Source organism: Balaenoptera acutorostrata, chromosome 10 (assembly GCF_949987535.1).
Source record: "Balaenoptera acutorostrata chromosome 10, mBalAcu1.1, whole genome shotgun sequence".
In the NCBI taxonomy this organism is placed as follows: Eukaryota; Metazoa; Chordata; class Mammalia; order Artiodactyla; family Balaenopteridae; genus Balaenoptera; species Balaenoptera acutorostrata.
The window spans coordinates 77,839,553-77,855,393 of record NC_080073.1 but is presented as its reverse complement, the minus strand read 5'-3'; the positions used below and the strand labels follow the sequence as shown (position 1 = coordinate 77,855,393).

At 39.6% G+C, this 15,841-nt stretch overlaps 1 protein-coding gene across 4 annotated transcripts in view; it reads right to left on the bottom strand.

Moving 5' to 3' along the window:
- The window catches only part of SLC25A27 (solute carrier family 25 member 27), a 28,343-nt gene that overhangs the window by 10,367 nt on the left and 2,135 nt on the right, over positions 1 to 15,841 (bottom strand). For all 4 annotated transcript variants that reach the window (XM_007193829.3, XM_007193830.2, XM_007193828.3 and 1 more), the window contains exons 2-6: positions 15,035 to 15,226; positions 13,156 to 13,240; positions 10,046 to 10,168; positions 7,681 to 7,793; positions 3,661 to 3,745 (exon numbers count right to left, since the gene is read on the bottom strand). In XM_007193829.3, coding sequence (XP_007193891.1) covers positions 3,661 to 3,745; positions 7,681 to 7,793; positions 10,046 to 10,168; positions 13,156 to 13,240; positions 15,035 to 15,226 — 598 coding nt within the window. The remainder of the gene's footprint in view (positions 1 to 3,660; positions 3,746 to 7,680; positions 7,794 to 10,045; positions 10,169 to 13,155; positions 13,241 to 15,034; positions 15,227 to 15,841) is intronic.

The following is a 15,841-nucleotide window of genomic DNA, read 5'->3' as shown; positions in this document are numbered from 1 at the left end:
AGGCAATACAGGAACATTATCGACATTCCATAACCCGAGAACCCATTCACTGCTGTAAACTTCTCCAGGAGAAACACAGATGACGAGAAGAGGGGTGGCTATCCTGAATCACAGGAAATGGAAGGCCCAGGACCCAGGAGGTGGCAGCTAAGTCCACAGGCTGGAAGCAGGGGGGTCAGCCTGGGCTAATGGAAAGCTAGAGAGAAAAACTGTGGAAAACTTTTATGTCCTTCTGGAACATCAAGTACCTCCCAGAGATAAGGATCACTGAGTTCCATGCCAAGCAAGGCCTTTGAAGTTTCTGAAGGCTCTGTGGTAGGAAGGCTGAAGCTGCATTAGGAATCTTCACACTCTATTACTCTCAACTGCTGCAGCAGGAAGTCCCCAAGCTCTTTATGACTCTTTCAGGTCAGGAGTGATTGTTCAAAGGAGAAACTCACTTTAGGAATTCTTGAATTCAAGAGAAGGAGCCCATATCATCTATTTACATTTTCCAGCAAATGACCCAACTGTGCATGTAACTTTTCTTGGGTCTTTGTCCACATAACAGGCATTGCCTATGTGGAAAGAACTTACTGTTTCACCATATATATCCCAGGAGGTTTAGACTGCCCCACTTTTAACATTCTTTCCTATTTGTTCAGATATTTTGCAAGTCCAAGTTTAATATCATTTATTTTAATATACCTTCACGTTTTTACATAGAAATATCTCAACTAACACAAAATTCACCTAAGTTCTAAAACTTAGGTCTACTAGAAACAGCATACAAGACCAATCAAGAGGTAAGGAAGAACAAAGAAATAGGATAGAAAAAGGTACACAATTTCCCCCTCTTGGCTCAAAAGATTGGAGGGAAACACTACATTTTTACTTGTTCATTTGCTTCAGCGAGGCTGGGTGCCAGCTCTGCTTCACACATAAGCGCCAAGAGTGGAAACGACTTCTACCAGAGTGTTAATATTAATAAATTCTATTTTTAAAACGTAGGTAGCCCTCATTAATTAGTAGTCATTAACTAATTAATTTATTATTAAAGGATTTATTTTTACCTGTATAATAACCACATCAAGAACCCCCTTTGGCAACTGTCGCCCCATTTGGCACACAGAGACCTTAGGGGCAGCTGCCAGTGGCCTGCCTCATCCTCTTCTTATCAAATTGTTTTGAGGAGGTAGTGTGATCTGGCTAGGCTCCTTTAAAAAATAAATATTAAAAGAGAGCAAACAGTATATTAAGGAGGCCTCAGGTAAGATGGTCAAAGTGAGAAGAGAGAGGAGTAAAAGGAACGTCAGTTTCATCAAGCTACTTGGCATGAATGTTGCTGCTTTTTGCTATTGACCTTTATCACTCCCTGCTAGTTAACACCCCAAAGTGAGGCCCAGGACATGGCTAAAGTGATAATGGACCGAGAGTGATTGGGTAAGTCTTCTGTTCTCTCTAGGAGACCAGATGGCCATCTGCAAGGCTAGTTTGTAACAGCCCATCAGCACTGTGTCAGAATCAGCAATCCTCTTCAGGATCAACTAAATAATCATGCTCATCTGTGATCTTCACATGGTGTAAGCTAACCTTTTGCACAGTTTTACCTCTCAATAGCCTCGTGATTTAAAGAGGGAAGAGGGAATTTTTCTGGTTTTTCTGTTCTGTACGATTTCCTGAATTCATTCAACAGCCCACCTTTCTGCTGCATCCCGTAGTAACGTCCTTTGCCACCTGCCTCCCCACCTCCCGAAAATCCCAGCCGCAGTCTTCTGCTCCTCCCTTGCCCCAGAACTTCATTTCACTTACACTATTGTTTTTAATTGTGGTAAAATACACATAACATACAATTTACCATTTTAGCCATTTCTAAGCACATGGTTCAGTGCTTGCGCCATTTTTACTCTTCTTCTTCATACCAGATTCCTCTCCCTCAGATGCTGATGGCTCGTATAAATCTCTCGATTGCACGGCTGCAATCCCCTTCCAACCTCCATGATCGCTCATTTTACCCTGTGACACAGCCTGCAGAACTTCCAGATCGCACAGCACTGTTTACCTACTTAGCTGTGAGTTTGTGGTTAGTGACTTTCGAGCTGCCTCACGTACCACACAGACTCCTACCAACCCAGTTAAAAACCTGATCCAGTGCGTGGAGCTCAAGAATGAACCAAGTACCAGTCACCCCGTTTTCTTAAAACCTGACTTAGAGAACAGTAAGATGAAGTTATTTCAGATTAGGGCTGGAACATAGTGATGGGAAATCCTATGTCTTTCCAAAAAAGACAGATCCATTAGGTGGAGTCGGGTCCGTTAGGCAGATTTACACCTGCTGGGAAATTCTTGAATCTTAAGTTAGAAGTGTGGCATTTTGAAGCCCATTTGGGTGGAAAGACAATGAAAAAGAAACAGAGGTAACATCACTGTGGGACTATTAGAACTGAATATCCTGCTCCGAGAATAGATCATAACACTGAACAGACAAGCCCCTTGAAAGACAAGAATATCTCTCAAGATGACTTGACTGGGTAGAAACTGGGGAAGAGTCTCACAAGCAGAGCGAACAGCATGGACGAAGATAGTGAAGGGAAGAATGTAAGGGTGGGTACAGATATCATACAGATGTTTACAGGACAGAGGCCTAAAATCCTCAGTCTTCTCTATGAAAGAGGTGGCTGGGCTATTGGCTACAGAAAATATGGTGTTGCTTGTGAACACACCTGGATGAAAGTTCGGAACGTGAAAGAAAGCTGAGCGAAGACAGAAAGATTGCCCTGGCAGCACTAAAGATAACACTTATTTTAAAAGAGGAAGAATGAAGAAAAACTACTCTAGGAATATTAAGTTAAGGTGAACCTGAAATTTGGAATCGTTTATATCTATGTCTATTTGTATATCTCCAAATATCATTAATTTGGCACTACTCATATACTTTTGGGGTTGTCTAAACAGCACAAAGGGGTCTAGAATTTGGAAACAAGATCAGAAGCTAAATAGAATCATAAGGACACTCGACATCTATAAAGTAACTCACTCTAATGGACAATTTGAACCTGTGTTGCAAAGAATTTAAGCTGTTTCTCTTTCCTAGGATGCTCTTCTTTATCATGTCTCTGTCTGTCAGAAGCCACAGCCCTTCAAAACACTTATCTAATTCTGTCTCCTTTGTAGGCCCTTCTGAGCGGTTATTTTTTCTCTCTGCACCTCCCACCCCAACTCTACAGTAACTAGTCCCTTTCTTTTAGCACTTACTGTACAGTCTTTTTATACTAGTCTTGTTTTTCCCCTTGGTACACTCCCTGGGAAGGAGTGTGGTTTACCTTTTGTATCCACTGCAGGGCCTTGCACAGTGCCTTTAACCTAAAAGGTACTCAGACACACCCGTTGAATTGAGTTGGAGAATCAGTTATCAGAATCTGACCCTGGGATGGCCCCATCAGGGTGCAAATATTTGGGGAGGTTTAACCTGAAACATTCTGCAACTCTGCCCCTCCCTTCTCCATTTTAACTGCAACAAACTTTAAGAAAATTGCTCTTTATAAATGTACTACTGCCTTTCTTTAAGGGTGATATCAGTAGGTTCTCAATCGAAAGAGACAAAAGTTAGAATTTATGCCAAATATGGAAGAAAGGGTGAGATAGGAAAAAACAGAAAGAGACAAACTAAAACAGTCTTACCTTGATAAGCCATGAGTCACGATATTGTCCTCCAGTGGTGTATTCAAAACCAAGTAGTGTTTCACTGTATCGTAAGTGGTTAAATCTGGCAATACATAGAAAAAGAAAGCTTAAATATCATTCATTCAACAATGAATGTCTTTTGTGTCAAGAATGTGCTAAGGGGCTTCCCTGGTGGCGCAGTGGTTGAGAATCTGCCTGCCAATGCAGGGGACATAGGTTCGAGCCCTGGTCTGGGAAGATCCCACATGCCGCAGAGCAACTGGGCCCGTGAGCCACAACTACTGAGCGTGCGCGTCTGGAGCCTGTGCTCCGCAACAAGAGAGGCCGCGATAGTGAGAGGCCCGCGCACCGCGATGAAGAGTGGCCCCCGCTTGCCGCAACTGGAGAAAGCCCTCGCACAGAAACGAAGACCCAACACAGCCAAAAATAAATAAATAAATTAATTAATTAATTAAAAAAAAAAAAAAGAATGTGCTAAGAATGGGGCAAGAATGTGTAGAAGGATGAAAGATCCCATTCTTGCTCTCACGCAGAGGAAAGCAGATGGAGGGGGAGGAAAAGAGGAAGAGAGACAAGCACCCAATTACATCATTTGAACATCTGAATCCAGCTCTGCTTAAAGTCAGTTCAACCCCTGCACTTTTCAGTGTTGGAGCTGACGAATTCCTTTCTTTAGCCTAAGTTAGGTTGAGTTGAGATTCTGTCACTTTAAACAAAAGGTCCTGGTCATTATTCTACATTAAGTTTTTTATACTTTTTTCCTAATGACAAAGAAGAGCTGTTGAAGGGTTTTAAACAGGGGAGGGATAGGTCACAATACTGGAGTTTTGTAAAGATTACATACACCAAAGTACAGAGAAGGGAATTGGAAAGAGGTAAGAATGGGTAGATGCATTTGATCATTCACCAGATATCTGAGCGCCCGCTATGTGGTAGGCGTTATTCTAGGCTCTGGGGAAAGAGCCGTGGACAAAATGAACAAAATCCCCATTCTTTGTTGAAGGCTGAGACAATAAACAAGTAAGTAAACACATGGCATTTCGGATGGTAGTGACTGCTCTGAAGACAAGGCAAGGAAAGGGGACAGCGAGTGTGGGAGGGTGGGGAAGGTTGATGTATATGAATTTAAATAGGGTGATCAGGGAAGACCTCGTAATAATATTTGAGCAGATACCTTAAGGAAGCTTGAGAAAGTACACTTCGTAGATATCTATGACAAAGCGTCCCGGGCAGAGCCACAGTATGTGTTATAGCCCTGAGGCAAAGTCAGCTTTGTATGTTAGAAGAACAGCAAGAACACTAGTTTAACAGGAGCAGAGGCAGCAAGAGTTGGAGAAGGGGATGGTTCTGAGCAAAGGAGTGACCGACCTGGGCCACTATTTATAAGATCACTCTGGCTGTTCCGTTAAGAGTAGACTATCGGGAGACAAGGCAGATTAGATATGAGACTGCTGCGGTTCTTCTGATAAGAAATGATGGTGGCTTGGATAAGAAATGAGGGCGCCTTGGATAAAGGGGCTGTGGAGTGCTGGTCAGATTTCGGGTGTTTTGAAGACAGAATCAACAGGATCAACAGGGATCGGCCAGCAGATTGAATATGGAGGGAAGGAAAGGAAGCAAAAATGACGGCAAGGTTTTGAGCTTGAACAATTTGAAGGACACAGCTGCCATTTATGGAGATGCGAAAATGAGAATGGACTACTTTAAATGTTTTAAAGTAAGATGATAGGCACCAGTGATCCTGATTAGAAAAATTTCAGATGCATAGTGGGACAAAATGGCTGTGGGGTGTATGTGGGGAGACTAGTTAGGAGACATTTGTAGTGGTCCAGTAGGAGGAGATCAATAATACTTGGACAAAGGAGTGGCTCCGGGGATGAAGGGAAGTGGATGAACTTGAGATATATATGCAAGACAGAATTGGCTGGATTTGGTGACTGGTTGGCTGTAAGGAGCAAGTGAAAGCAAAGAGATCAAAATCATGCCCAGGTTTCTGGGTTGTTCAGCTAAAAAGATGATGATATCATATTTTGAGATTGGGAAGAACAGAGAAGGAAGTGATTTAGTAAATGAGCTTGGTTTGGACACATTCAAAGTGATATATTTAAGATAACCAAATGAAGATGCTGAGTAGATAGCTGGAACTTGGAAGAGAAATCTGGGCTGCAGTAGATTTTGAAGCAATGAATTGAGAACGACAATCTGAAAGGTTTTCTGAAAACCAAAATATCCACCAATATGATGCAGCAGACATCAATGGACTGAAACAGCAGTATATAAAATAGATTTACTCCCTTTGATGTTTGAGTGATATGTTACTATACCTCTCAAAAATGCTATTTATCAGTTTCTTAGAATCATATAATTTTGGTCTTAGGAGTCTTTCATCCATTGATTCATTCATTAAATGTTTGTTGATTATGTACGAGGGACTGGGGAAATAAAGAAAAATGAAACATAGTCCTTGCCTTCAGGGGGCTCAAAATCTAGAGGAGGAGATAGACACATAGTAGAAAGCAATGAAATGAGGTAAAACTAATAACAGAGATAAGCACGGGGAACTATGGAAACACATAAAGGGGCATCTAACACACCATGACCTGGGAGGGGTGGCTGCAGGAGGTCTGGGTAAAGTACATGGGTGGAGAAGACACCTCAGCTACGTATTAAAAGATCTGCAGAAGAAAACTAAATAGAAGAAGAGGGATGAGGACAGAGAGTGCAGAGGTGAGGAAGAGTTTGGTGTGTGCGGGCAGTGGGACATTTTAGCTCTTGACTCTGCTTCCCTCTCTGCTCCAGAGTCAATGAACTGCTCAACCCCAGAAGACACAAGTTGGATTATACAGGCCTTCTGTGTTATGTTATGAAATTTCCACTTTATTCTCTGAGTGATAAGAAGCCAGTGAAGGGTTTTAAGGATACCAATAACATGTTCAGATCTGTATTTTAGATAAAGTTCGATGGATACTGGGTACAAATTTGAGGGCAGAGGAAGAGACCAGTTAGCTGTGGCAGTGGTCTAGTTGTGTTTTGATGGTTACTATTGTAAAAACAGTCATTTTAAGGATACTAAGGTAGTAGACATTGAGGGGGGAGACTTTCTTTTAATTGAAATATAGTTAATGTGTAATATTATGGTTATTCCAGGTGTACTACATAGTGATCTGACATGTGCATACACTATAAAAAGGTCACCACAATAAGTCTAGTAACCATCGGTCCCCATACAAAATTATTACAATATTATTGTAATAGTTCCTTATACTGTATATTACATCCCTGTGGCGTATTTATTTTATAACTGGAGGTTTGTACCTCTTAATCCCCTTCACCTATTTTGGCCTCCTACCCTCCTCTCCTCTGGCAACCTCCTGTTCTCTGCATCTATGAGTCTGTTTTCATTTTGTTTTGTTTTGTTTTTTAGATTCCACATTGAGATCATATGGTATTTGTCTTTCTCTGTCTGACTTATTTCACTTAGCATAATACTGGGGGGGGCATTTAAGAAATATTTAGAAGATAGGAGAAATTAATGACTGAATATGGGAAGTGAGAGATGGGGATGAGTTAAGGAAACATTCGGATTTCCAGCCTGAGGTGCCCAGCTGTACAGAATGGATTATACAGCAAGAGGAGCAGGATTACTGGGGGGGGCGGGGGGGGGGGGAAGATTTGTAGTCTGCATATAATGACCATCACATATGGTACATATACCAGTTTGAATCTGAGAGGAAGGTATGGTGTGGAGAGTAGCCCTTAGAAATGGTTTGGTATTATCTCCTTATTGTCACAATTTGCTAGTTTTAGGAAATCCTTTTCATACATCGTCATAGAATAAAGTGAAAATGTTCTAGGGAAAATATTTAATTATGACATTATAACATAAGGGAAGACTGTTGCCAGTACATATTATTAAAAATAATAAAATAAATATTCTCATTTTCCCCGATGGAGTGCTTATAATTAAAATGATGAAGGCGATTAGGACTTCGCAGAATTCAACGAAGTTTCCATTACCTCCCATATTCACCAGCGCTGCTCTTTGTATATTGGGTACCCAGCCTGCCCAAAGCCCACGTATTCCTCCTTCAGCTAAGATTTTTGCAAATGCATGATGCACACCACGAAATCTAAAGGAAAATAATAATAAATGTGAAAACTCTATGCGTTCCTGTGTTTGGAATGCAATTGTATAAGCTTTGCCTATAGCTGTTATGATTTAGAGTAGAGTAACATCTTAACTATCTAGAATTGTTAGAAATTAAAGCAATCCACGTAAGTCTAATTTCCAGATAAACGTATTAGTTCTTTAGAAAAAAAGGCCAACTTTTGATGTAAACATTTTTTTATGGAGATCTTTATAAACTGTGACATCCTCTTCTCAGATTATTAAACAAATTAAAACTCCTTTCTTGATATTTTACATCATCTGTGCCCATATTAACTATAGGCAGGAATAGTGGTTATCAGACCTCTGAGTTCATTTTATTAGTATTGTGGGAGACCTTCAAATTTTGTAACTTTACCAAATAACATCAAAAAAATCAATTCTCATATCATCTCATAAAAGAAGTGGTATTTTTAGACCAAAAAGAAGGAAGGACAATTTCATAAGAGTTCTTAAAACTGAATACTTTGGGCTTTATGAAAATTTATTATCTTGCCTTTATGTTGCACATTTTTCTATACACAGATGAAAAATGGTGCTGAACCATGAACCGAATCTGGAAACCTATGATATAAAATAAAAGCCTGGGTTTTATATAGTCAGACATACCTGGTGTCAAATGCCATCTTATTGCTTACTAGCTGTGTGGCTTTTACTCAGGCATTAAACTCTCTGAGTCTTACCAAAAAGAAGGACATTCATAATTGCTATTATGCTATATAAGAAATATGCTCACGAATGAGGTCACATTAACAAGTGCACATTTATTGTGCACTTATTAAGCACCAGGCTTTTTATATACATAAGATACATTTTATTCCTGAAAACTCTATGAAGTATGTATTATTATTCAAATTTTCATCTGAAGAAACTGAGGCTTAGGGAGGTTAAGGAACCTGACAAGGGTAACAGAGCTAAAATGTGGCAAAGGCTGGATCTGAATCCCAGATTGTCTGATCCCAAGGTTCATGTTCTTTACAACATTAAATATTTTTTCCTACTATATCAAACCCAAAATGTCCAACATTAGAGACAGAGAAGGAAAAATATTGAGGTGATCAGTTAAAACTCAGACATTGCTGGACCCCAATGGTTCCTTCTCTCCATGTGTCAAACCAAGGCAACATCACTTCACCCTGCTACATAGTAATCAGAAGTTGTTACAGGATGACAAAATGGGTCCTGGGATTCTGTAAACTACTTGGTTAAGTCAGTGTGGTACCCTTTTCTCCTCTGCTGTACATGTTACTTATCTCCCTGTTGGGAAGGGGGCCTGGACTGCCACAGCCCAACCCCACTTTCCACTGAGTCAGCTAGACGAGCAGCAGAGCGGAGGGCAGTGATCGCGGTGAACCTCCAAAGGAGGCCCCCAAACCCCCCCTGACCTCTGGCTCAGCGGCACACCCGCCGTGTTCAGAGGATCAGACCCCTTTATACTCAGCTCAGGGCATCCTGCACTTTTCCTCTTTCCTGGGAGAGGTCTGTCTATCTATCTGCAAGATTTGCCCCTTTCCCAGGGGAAACTGCCTAAGTGGTATTTTAATAAATTGTTGAACAAGAGGCCCTTTGAAGAAAGGAGACTTCGAAAATATAGGGTAGTGCAATAGGAGGATTTTATATCACAACAGCATAATAATAATAATAATAATAATAATAATAATAATAATAAAAACTTCCTTAAACTTGGGAAAAGAGGAGCGAAATTAGGGAAGTAGGAACAATTTGCAAGCTTCACCTTGCTATTTCCCTTCCTTCAGAGAGAAAGGGAAAGAAAGCAAGCTTTCTGGCACCTGATGAGCCAGGCTCTCTGTCACGGAAACCATCTGAGACAGTCCCTTTTAAAGATGAAGAAACAGACTAGAAATGTTAAGTGACTTCCACAATGCCAAGCCACAGGGGCAGAATCAGAATTCACACCAGAGCAACTGTTAATGATCAGACTCTTTATAGCAAGCTGCAGTAGGGGACAAGTCTAGCTGCCTTGTCTCGGGGAGCAGCAAAGAGCGATGCGTATGTACAATTTGTCTGGTGGAGAACATGTACACCTTATAAGGCAAAGAAAACGTCCATCTCAGCTCTCCCCTTAGTGAATACCACTTCCAAATTAAGAGTCAGAATTAAGGTCTTAACTGAATGTTGGGTTACAAAAATGCATAAGTCATTAGGGAATGTTCAAAGGGGAAAGGAAAGTTCCTCATTGGTTGGAGAACTTACCGCAATGGTTTTCCTTCAAGTTTCCTTTTTCCTTCCATTTGCATCTGAACCTTCACTAGGTCAGTTGGGTTGGCTAAAAATTGGCCAACAACACCAGCCATCATCCCTCCAATCACTGATTTCCTAATTTTAAAAGGAGATACATTTTTTTTAAAGGTTGCTATCAATTTCACAGATTCTGTAGGGAACAATAACATGCTGGTACAGCCCCTGCATAAGAGATTTAAGACACAGTGAAGCAAAGAATAGACCCAGACAGATCACAGAGGTTTGTCTGTTTACTGATGGGAGGGTTCAAGGACCAGGAGGAGTCGGAATTCAAATCTGAAGTGCCAGGGGCCTTTCATGGCCTGAAATTCAAAGGAAGGGCAGTTGCTTCAAAGACATAATTTAACTACAGTTTAATTCTGACCGAAGGAGAATAAAAACAGCATTGATGTAATCAGTTTAACAGACAAAGGCCGGTAAGTCAAATTTTATGGATTACTATTTTAGTGGTTTTCCAAGGTGAAGGGGTTTTGACAGTGTTCCTCTCTTTGAAGAAACTCTTTCTGTCCCTGGACTCTTCCTCCTCCTCACCTCCTGGAGCCAACAGTGAACAAGTCTAGGCTATTGTACTTAAACATGCCCTGAATCCTTCGTCTTCTCCCCACTCCAGCTGCTCCTGTCTCAGGACACGCCCCAGTCATCTTCTACTGAGATGATGGCAGTGGCCTCTTGGGGGGAAAGGGGTAGTTTCTTTCTTTTTACTCTAAAACAATATTTGAAGAGGTACAAATGAGTACAGAGTAGAAGAGGGTACCTATCCCCAGTTCCCCTCTTCTGAAGTGATCGCAATGACTAGTTTCTCTTATACTTTTCTAGAGATAATAACAATGCGTTCACTGAATGCATGACAGCAGGCACTGTTTTAAGCACTTTTAAAAATATCATTTAATTCTCATATAGACTCTTATGACATTAGTACCACTGTTATTTCCTCCTTACGGATGAGGAGACTGAGGCACAACGCAGTTAAATGACAGCTCATACAGACAGTGAGTAGTACAGCCAAGATGTAACCCCAGGCAGTCTGAGTGCAGAGTCCACCATCTTAACCACTAAGTTACGACTGACGGTCTGTGCACACGTGTGCGTATGTATAAAGTATCTTTTTTAAAAGTACAAATGCAGAATGCCAGGTTGTACACTGTTCTGCTCTTAAAGGTTATCTCTGTCAATTCATACAGAGCTGCCTCATTTAAAAAACCGTTTCATAGCATTCCATTTTATGACTACTCCATAATTTATATAAGCAGCTAACTCTTCACTAAGAAATTTGAACATTTATATGACATTTGATAGATCCTGCCAAGTTCCTTTTCACAGTACCTGTATCAATTCACGCTCCCACCAATAACCTATGAGCGTGACTGTTTCTCCTCACAGTGATGGGTGCAGTATGTTACCACTGGCTCTTCTCTTTTTGAATCCCATAATCACACCTCCTGTGTGACTGTTACATGATTCTACTTGTTTAGGCATCTGTGTCTATTACTGTGAGTCTAGTCAGGGACTATGTCGGGGGACCATGCCTTTTTCATCACTATATCCTCAGTACTAAGTATAGGACTGACACAGCATAATCACTCAGTAAAGACCCAGTGAATTGTTCTGACTGGGTCAGAGGACACAGAGGCAATCCACCCTGAGATGTGGCTTCAGTAACACGTTTCCTTTGAACTTCTTACCTAACCCTTTCACATCTGGAAGAAATTACAGAATGCAAGAACTATTAATCTATTCCTTCTCCAACTCTGGGAAAGCAACTAGTATAGCTTAGAACATTACAATTTTTCAAAAACAGTACCAAGAGATTTTTGCCTGGAAGATGAAATTCTACTTATTGCCCTTTTCTTATAGTTGTGACTTGGATTTTTTTTTCAGCCCAAAAAAGATATTGTAGGCATCTTTATATGTTCTTCATATAAAACCCATTCTTCAAATAGCTGTGTTATGTCTCCCTGTATAAATGTCTCATAACTTATTTGACTACTTCCAAATTGCTAGTTATTTAAATTAAAAAATTTTGCTATTATCAACACTGCTACAGTCCATATCTTAGTGTGCATGTGTGTGTGAGAGACTCTATGCATAGGTACAAATATTTCTGAATGATTCTAATCATAAAGAAGGAGTTGCTAGGTCAAAGGATTACACATTTAAAAATTTTAACAGGTAAACTTTATGCTCCAAAAAGGTTATAGTAACCTACATTCCCATTAACAGTTTAATGCCTAAAAATACTTAAAATTAATTTCCCTGATTACTGGTGAGGTTGAACATTTTTACATTTTTAATGAACACTTACATTCCTTCTTTTGTGAGTTGCCTGTTGATATCCTTTCTTGATTTTTCCTTTTATGTTCTTTATGTATTTTTTATTGATCTACTGGAGTTATGTATTTTACTTGTATTAACCTATTTTTCTCTGTTTCTATTATAAATGTTATAAGTGATATGCACTTACATTCATCATCTCATCTAATCTTACAAAAACAAAATCCTGGTGGTAGGTATTAACTTCCACAGCAGAGAAAATTGAAGATAAAAAAGGTGAAGTAGTTTGCCCAGGCTACATGGAAACAGAGCAGGAATATGAGCCCATCTCTGTTTGACTCTAAAGCTTAGGGTTTCTCAGTAGAAAGAGGAATAAAGAAGGTGCTCCATAAGAATTCTTTTAATATTAAAATATTAAATAATATATACATAATTTTTATATAGGTATATACCTGTGTGTTTGTATACAATATGCAGTAAATGTTCAATTATTTGGATTTATATTGTAATTATTTATTATTTTAAGCCTATACCTTGAGGCAATTTTGGTACAAATGCACAATTTTATACAAATCTAATGGATAAACAGTAAAACCTTCCGGGCACTAGTATATTTTCTTTTTCTTTTTTAATTGAAGTATAGTTGATGTACAACATTAAATAATTTACAGGTGTACAATATAGTGATTCATAATTTTTAAAGGTTAGGCTCCATTTATAGTTATTATAAAATATTGGCTATATTCCCTCTATTGTACAATACAGTATATTATTTTCAAAACAAAACTTACCAAAGGGGATAATGCTTATCTTCACTTTTGCCAAACACAACTTCACGGAGATGTTCGTAAGTGACCATTCGACCTCCAGAGTACACTGTGCAAGACAGAGCATTGAAAGGGTGAATCTGGCCCTGTGTTTAATAAAGTAAGAGGATGCTTTGACATGGCCTAGTCAACCTCTCTAGCTGTGTCTTTCTCTCACACACCCTAGGCTTCGGACACCTGGTCTTGATGGTTCTGGTCCAACTGGGCATGCCTTTTAAAACCTCAGGCCTTCTCCTGTGTTATCTGATCTTTCTCGAATGGATTCTCCCTTTCCTGACTTGCTAACTCCTCCTACTCTTTCAATACTCAACTCAAAGAACATGTTTTCCAAAAAGTGCCCTCTGACCTGGCCTCCAGTGTTCTAGGCTGTCATCGCACCTGCCACACTTCTCTGATCCCCCAGAACTATCCAGGCATGTGTCTAATATGGCATTTATCATCTTGATTAGAAATTAACTTGATTTTCTTGTTCACCTTTCCATCAGACCATGAGCCTTTCAAGGCGGGTTTTGTGTGTTTTCATTACACTATATGCCCTAGTACAGAGCTTGGTACACAGCAGGCATTTTCATTCAATAAACATGCACAACTTCATTGGATAATTATGTTAAGGTAATTTTTCAGTCAAGTGTCAAACATATGAAATGAATCTTAACTGTAAAACCACATATGGTGGTCAACAAAATACAAATGAAAAGAAGTAAAACTAAAAACGATAATGGGAGGCAAGGAGAAACTATCAAAAAAAAAAGAATAAAAAATAAAAATTGTGAAATTCAGTACATGGTACTCATATAGAGAGCTTTTCTTGATATTTCAAGAAGTTTATGCAGTATTTTAAGATATTCAAAAACATACAAAGCACCAAAACAATAACAGTCTAATCACACTTCTGGACAGTTCTTGGTGAATACACTCTAACCTGCTCATCTGGAGAACTGAAGCTTTAAAAACACAAAGCTGGTAAACATTAGTACTGGGCACTTTTCTGATCAAGGGTCCCTACATATTTGAGGAATGATTATGACTAGAGAAGAAAAACGCCATACCCATCCTATCTCCTTTTGAAGGCAAGTTTATTCCCCTGTCCACAAGCTGCAAACTCAGCAACTCCTATCTATGTGAGTGCCCCTTCGGAAGCAGAGCAGAAAAGTGTTCTAACTGGCAGCAGTGTCATTTCAACTACTTTCCTTTTGGAGTGACTAAGGACCCATATAGGTAGCCTGGGAACTGAGGAAAAAATCACCTGTGTTGCATTTACTCTATTGCCAAGGTTGGATTAGACAGTCATCCCTGTTCTCTTTCAGATCAACCTGGCCTCTGACACATGGGACAGAGACTGGTGAGGCATTGCACTCAAATATATTTTAATTTTCAAAGAATGTAAAAAAAAATATTTTAAATTTTGTGTTTAAAGTTCCTCAAGTGGAAAAAAAAATCAACTATTCATCTTTTTCTTTCTTAAACTTAAATAAAAAACATTTTTATTAGGAAAATTTTCAAGCATACAGAAGAGTAGAGAAAAATAATACAATTCCCTATATATCTATCATGGAGATTTATCAATTGCTAACATTTTCACCATATTTGCTTCTTTTTCTTTTTTTTTTTTGCTTAATTATTTTAAATTACATTAGAGACATCATGACATCATGACAGTTCGTCCCTAAATACTTCTGTATGCATTTCTAAAACCCTAAGGCTATAATTCCTTAATAACCTTATATTCATTTATCATATTAGCAGAAGAAAACTAGCTGGCTTTTGAACACAGCTCAACAGGAAAGCAGAGGAGACAAACAGAACTCGTGACAAACTCACCAGCTAGAATCAAGATAAATACCTATGTGTCTGTAAATGGCAGGTGTCACTCCTTGCCAGAGCTTTAGAAAGCCTTCCTCTTGGACAATCCCCAGGGCCGTGCACACCATGCCCCTGTAGGGAGCAGACTCTCTTGCACCGTCTCCCAACCGAGCAAGGGCAGCTTCTCCTTGTATTTGGAGTCGAGTTTTTGTGAGATCGAGGGGAAAGGTTGCTAACAACGACAACAAAAACAAAACGAGGGGGAAACCCGTAACATTCAGAGAAACAAACGAAATTTTTAAAAAAATCACAGGACCCATATTTTAGTCAGCACAAGATGGGTGATTCTCAAATTTCAGAATACATCAGAATCAGCCAGGGAGATGGTTAAAAATTACACATTTCCTAGCCCCACGCCTATGGAGTCTCACAGTAGGTTGATGGGGTTTAGACATTGGTTGATTCTTATACACTCCCAAATTTGAGAATCACTGTCCCAGAGCAGCCCCAGAGCACCAGAAAGAAAACAAAAAGTGATAAGCCCTTGGGTTCTTTTTCGGTCAGAAATTTCAGTCCAAAACCTACGTTAGTCCTTAATGTTTGTCTTCCAATGTGAATAATTTCCAGTACTGTACTACTTATGACAGGTTCTTAACAAATGCCAGATGAAGCTGAATTCTATCATTTCGTGGGCGATGTTTGCACGTAGATGAATCACTAACCTGATGTCTGAGAAAGAGAAGATGCAACATAGGGTTTATCGTGTCTTTCATATCAAAGGGTGGCAGGCTCAATATTCTTTCAATTAAGGAATATGTTGAGTTGGTTTTCCAGCACTGATGAGTTT